Below are 6,107 nucleotides of genomic sequence, written 5' to 3' on the forward strand. Positions count from 1 at the left end.
ATTACCAGAATGCTTTTAATTTCTCCCCCGTACATTGAATGACATTTTATGGCCAGTGTGGGCTCTGTTCTGAGTGGTCCTGTGCTGAGCTCTGGGGCAGTAAAAACCTGAATTCTTTTATCTCAGGCGCTAGTTTCTGCCGCTCTTCCTGATGTTTAAACTGCTTGTTCTTGAGGAATAAGTTTTTTTAGATGGAGGCAGAATCTAACCATATTTGATTTGGTTAATTTCAATAAATTGCAGTAACCAGTTAAATTATGGGGATACAGTCAAAACCATTTCACTACATAATTTAGAGGTATGGGGGACCTTCCAAAGTTATGTAATTTTTTATACAAATATTCTTTGCCTTTTCCTAGAATTTAATTCTTGAGTTTTCTTTTCATTTTAACATTAACAGTGGTAGTACAGAAAGACTAACTCAGAGCCTGTGGAATTTATAAAAGATTATATTAAGAGCAGTGTTTTTAGGTTTTTTTTTCTTTTTTTGTTTTATTTACTTATTTATTTTTTATTGTTTGTGATTCATTGATGGTACAGAGAACCAGGTTACGCTGATTGCATTTGTTAGGAAAAGTCCCTTTTATGATTATATCCTGCCTCTAAGAGCTGTGTGGCACACTCTGACCCCCCCACCCCCTCCCTCCTTCCCTCTCTCTGCTCCCCCATTCCTCCACCCCCCACCATGTACTAGGTCATCAATTGTCCTCATGTCAGAATTGAGTACATCGGATTCTTGCTTCTCCATTCTTGTGATGCTTTACTAAGAAGAATGTGTTTCAGCTCCAGGTTAATACAAAAGATTTAAAGTCTCCATCGTTTTTAGTGGCTGAATAGTATTTCATGATATACATATACCACAGCTTGTGAATCATTCCTGGGTTGGTGGGCATTTAGGTTGTTTCCACAGTTTGGCAATTGTAATTGAGCTGCAATAAACAGCCTAGTGCAAATGTCCTTATGATAAAATGATTTTTTCTTAGTTTTTGATGTTTTTTCCCCCTTCAATTAAAATGAACGAACTGTAATAAACCTCAAAACCTTAATGCTGAAAGAAAAAAGCAAATTGGAGAATTAAGTACAGTGTGATCCAAGGTAAATAAAGTTTGAAGCCACACAAAACAATTGTGTGTGATGTTCAGTAATGTGCACACACACAGCATTGGTGTGACATGCTGTGGGCCACACCTCTTAGATGGGTGGGCCAGAAATGGGTTTGGGAGTGGGTACAAGATGCTTCAATTATACCTATAAAGTATTAGGTATTTAAACTACTAAGATTCTTTAAAATTTAATTCTGTGTATTAGATAAATGTGTTTCTATTTCTATGTTTGGAATATTTCATAATTTAGCAAAAGAAGGGCTTTTCATTTAATGTTAATAGAAATTAGCTCCTCACTTTTCCAAGAGATTCTAACCCAAGCTCACACAAAAGAAAACCTGAGATGCGGTATCATGCTACATCTGTCCAGATGTTTTTCTTTTCCTGGTTGATTCCCTTGTCTAAGGCACTGAATCCCTACAGGAAGTAGGATGAAGTATTTTGCTTTGCAGCTGAAGGATTTTTGAGATGAAAGGTCCTTAAACATGAAATGAGATCAGTGGTAAGCTCACGATTTAAATTGTTGTTTGAAAAATCGTTTGATCTCTTCCCTCCAAGGGGCGAAACACAGTGATGGCCCAGATACTATGACAATATGTTAATTTTTTTTTTCTTGGTATCTAGATCACCATGGCAACTGGACAGAAGTTGATGAGAGCTGTTAGAGTTTTTGAATTCGGTGGACCAGAAGTGCTGAAACTCCAGTCGGATGTTGCAGTTCCGATTCCAAAAGACTTTCAGGTGGACATAATTACTTTTCTCAGGCAGTAATTATACTGAGAGTGAGTCTTTCACACATCAGGTCCGTGTTCAAAAGAAACAGACTCTCAGTGATTTTTAAAGGCATTGAATTAGGACAAAATTTACACTATTGTATGAATTCTGACAAAGTTAACATATATCCAATCGTTAGTGAAGCAGACATATGAAAAGCGTAACTTCTGGTTTTAAGAAAAATTTGTGAAGTAGAGAATCATTTATGTAGTACAATGAATTTTTCTGAATGGAGTTATAAGTAGTTTTTAATAAGTTCTTCCATTACAAACTGTCATGATCATTATTTTGTGTGTGGTGGGAAAACAAATTTCTTCTGCATTTATACTTTTTTATATGCGAGAATTTAAGTGTAGAGTGTAATCATCTCCCACGACTTTAACAATATACTTTAGATTTAAAATCATGCCTTTTTCTACTGCACCTCCTATGGCTCCCAAGTCTGATTTCCTTAGCAAGCCTTATGAGAATTTTTACAATTTGGCTGTAACCTATCTTTACAGATTTATTTCTTATCGCTGTCTCTCCATAGAGAGAGAGAGAGTGCTGTAACAGCCTCAAACTTTATCCTCCTTTCCCTCAAGAGGCCCTTTCATTCCTCTGTCTTTGCACATATGATTTCTTTTACCTGAAATATCCCTTTTCTCCATTCCTAAGGAATTATTTCTCATCTTTGAAGGCCTAGCTCAAATGCCACTTCCTCTGTAAGGCCTTCTCTCTTTCTTACATGGGGATGAGAAATAATCATTCTGTGTTAATTAAGGTAACATTGCCCCCTGTGATAGTCTGTAATCTCATCAAAATAATAATGGTTCAACAACAGCAACAGCAGAAAATAAATTATAAATTATTTCTTTTCTTCCTTTTTTTTTTTTTAAGAGACAGAGTCTCACTTTGTCACCCTCAGTAGAGTGCTGTGGCATCACAGCTCACAGCAACCTCCTGCTCTCAGGCTTAGGTGATTCTCTTGCCTCAGCCTCCCGAGTAGCTGGGACTACAGCTACAGGAGCCCGCCAGAAGGTCCGGCTATTTTTTGTTGCAGTTTGGCTGGGTCCAGGTTTGAACCTGCCACCCTCGGTATATGGGGCTGGTGCCCTGCCCACTGAGCCACAGATGCTGTCCAATAAATTATTTCTTATTCACTAAATTCAAAAATTCTGAAATGTTGATAGGTCGCTGTCCTCCAGCAGTGACTTAGGGACCCACACGTCTGTCATCATGTGGCTCTACCACCTTCAACTCCCATCTTCTGAGGTCTCCATGGAAGGGGAAGAGCACAGTGCATTCGCCTGGGAAGGTTTCTATGGGCCCCACCTGCAGGTGGCTGCCATCACTTTTGCTGACATTTCAGTGTCTAGAACTCATAGTTGATTCCTCGTGGCCATGTGGAAGAGGCCAGGAGGTACTGCTCTCCCCGTGTACCCAGGAGGAGGAGGAGATGGGTTTGATGAACACACAGAGAGCTGTGCCACACATCACTTAAAATAATTCTTGCACTGTTTTCCCAGAATCTTTTTAATACAGCACACAAGGCATTCTGTCTCATTTACTTATATGTGGGTTTGCAAAACTGGAATGTGGATTTGTTGATGGCAAGGATTTTTTCTTTTTTAACCCCATTTTCCATAGCTCCCATAATCAGCACAGTTGTGGCATAATCCTGAATGAATATCTAAATGCTTGGTGTGAACTAAAACGTGTTATCATTGCAGGTTCTAATCAAGGTCCACGCATGTGGTGTCAACCCCGTGGAGACATACATTCGCTCTGGAACTTACAGTAGAAAACCACTCCTGCCCTACACTCCGGGCTCAGATGTGGCTGGTGTAATAGAAGCTGTTGGAGATAACGTCTCTGCTTTCAAGGTATTACATCTTTAATTATTTCCATTAATAATATTAACTTTTTCTTTTATTATTTGAACACAGTTTTCAAATGTCTCTGTATTTAAAGCTTTAAAAGGACTTGCTGCACAGTTCCTGCCACTTGGGGGACTCCTCTAGTCAAAAAAGAAATTGCTTTTTTCCAGAAGCCTTATTTGTTTGCATTGAGAGAATAGATAAAAGTAATTTCTGTGCCTTCACATCCCCACAGAATGAACTGTGATCTTCTAGACTTAATATAACTGTATAAGGAAAGAGAACAAACAAGGAAATTATACTACTTCCTAATTCTTGATAACATATACGCCAATGTAATTTTTAATTCCTGTTGTAAATTTGGCTTTATAAAACGAAGGGAAAATTAGTTATTTTGAAGTGTAAGTAAAATATGAAAAAATGTGAGGTCCCTTACAGTTCTGGAGCTGTGATTCAGACCAAGGTCAACGAAAGTGTTATTATCAGGCCTTGTGATCTCTAGGCCAAGAGCCGTACAACGCAGAGTGTATTCATAGCGCACTCATGTCCTGGCATCGTTCCTTATAATTCCTTGACCTGCTCAACTTTGCCAGCACATTTACCAAAATTGGGGCGAGACAGAGAAGATTAATGTGCCCTGTGCAGGAAGACGGGGACATTCCTCCAGCTTTCCACTCCCTAGCCGGTGGCAACCTGGCTTCTGCCCCCAATCTCTCCACTGAAACGATTCTTGCTAATGTCACTAATGGCCTCTATATTGCTGGAGTTAATGGGCCTTTTTATGTCATTATCTTTCTTGACTTCTTTGTGACATTTGATACTCTCAGCCACTTAACTTTTTCTTGAAAAAAACAAAACACAAAAAACAAAAACTTCAGCTTTCCTGGCATCACTTCCTCCCATTCTCCTCTCTGCTTCCTCTCCAGGCATCCGCTTTCGGGCCTCTTTTTCTCTGGGTGTCCTCCGGTGTCAGTCTTGCCGGGGCTCCGTCCCTGGTTGGACCTCTGCTCTTTGTGTTCTGCCCCTGAGCCCTGCGCTCCCTTCATGCCCTCCGTGAGCACGTGTGATGCCTTAGAATTTTCTGCCAAGCCGTGGGTCTCACGGCACACCAGTGTGCAGCACTGGCGCCAAGCCTGAAGCTATTCTAAATTTCCCCAACTTAGGCTCAGCACCTGTAGCTTAGTGGCTAGGGCACCAGCCGCATACACCAGAGCCGATGGGTTCAAACCTGGCCCGGGCCTGCCAAACAACAAGTCAACTACAACAGCAACAACAAAAAACAGCCGGGCATTGTGGCAGGCACCTGTAGTCCCAGCTACTTGGGAGGCTGAGGCAAGAGAATCACTTAAGCCCAAGAGTTGGAGGTTGCTATGAGCTGTGACACCATGGCACTCTATCAAGGGTGACATAGTTGAGACTCTGTCTCAAAAAAAAAAAAAAAATTCCCTGACTTAGACATAATTCCTTTCTGTTCCTTACACCTGTCTTTGGTGGCTTATCATGTCTGTTTTGCTTTATGCCCGAAAAACTGGATTTCAGACAAGGAGCTGTTTATCTGTACTTAACTTCTTGTTATAAGGGTTGCGTTATAAAGGATTGTACCTGTCTTGCTATAGTTTTGAAGCCCTGATACATTTATTACTCTGTCTATTCCCCTAGAAAGGTGACAGAGTTTTCACTACCAGCACGATCTCGGGGGGCTACGCAGAGTATGCGCTTGCCGCAGATCACACTGTCTACAAACTGCCCGAAAAACTGGACTTCAGACAAGGAGCTGCTATTGGAGTCCCGTATTTTACCGCTTATCGAGCTCTGATCCACAGGTAACCACACTCTGTCAGTTTCATAGCCAACACCCGCAAAGAAGGCGTTAACTGCCATCGCCATTCATCCATCTATTATTGTTGGGTACCTGTTACTCACCATTAAATATTTACGAAATGGAAACTGTGCTAATTTGGGGGAATGTGCTAATCATTGAGGATACAAAGAAGAGCTAACACTGTCTTCAAGATGTGTATATAGCAGGTGGAATGTCTAGTGGCAGAGCAGTGCAAAGGGATTTGTGGGATCGCAAGGGTGATCCCTGTGCTGATGACTCAAAAATTTTGAGGGCAGCAAGTTAAAAGTATAATGTGAGGTTTCCACACTCAGACCCCCTGGTTAGTTTTCATGACTTGTACCCGACAATCTACATTTTCATTTTAGTCAAATCCACAAAGAATTTGGAAAGGCTTAGAGAAAACTCTCCAGAGAAGGATAGCTAGGAGGGGAGAGGACATTCCGGACCATGGGAATAGCATGGGCATGGTGTATGGGGAAAAACACCCTGGTGATTGGCGAGAGCAGTTTGGTTTTGTCGGATAGAAGA

At 40.9% G+C, this 6,107-nt stretch overlaps 1 protein-coding gene across 1 annotated transcript in view; it reads left to right on the plus strand.

Moving 5' to 3' along the window:
• Positions 1 to 6,107, plus strand: part of CRYZ (crystallin zeta) — a gene marked incomplete at its 3' end in the record, with an annotated part of 21,406 nt that overhangs the window by 1,803 nt on the left and 13,496 nt on the right. Inside the window, exons 2-4 of the mRNA XM_023509885.1 lie at positions 1,728 to 1,844; positions 3,590 to 3,742; positions 5,396 to 5,560. Of these exons, the coding sequence (XP_023365653.1) occupies positions 1,728 to 1,844; positions 3,590 to 3,742; positions 5,396 to 5,560 (435 nt within the window). The remainder of the gene's footprint in view (positions 1 to 1,727; positions 1,845 to 3,589; positions 3,743 to 5,395; positions 5,561 to 6,107) is intronic.

Source organism: Otolemur garnettii, unplaced genomic scaffold, assembly GCF_000181295.1.
Source record: "Otolemur garnettii isolate 467f Iridium unplaced genomic scaffold, OtoGar3 scaffold00010, whole genome shotgun sequence".
Lineage (NCBI taxonomy): Eukaryota > Metazoa > Chordata > Mammalia > Primates > Galagidae > Otolemur > Otolemur garnettii.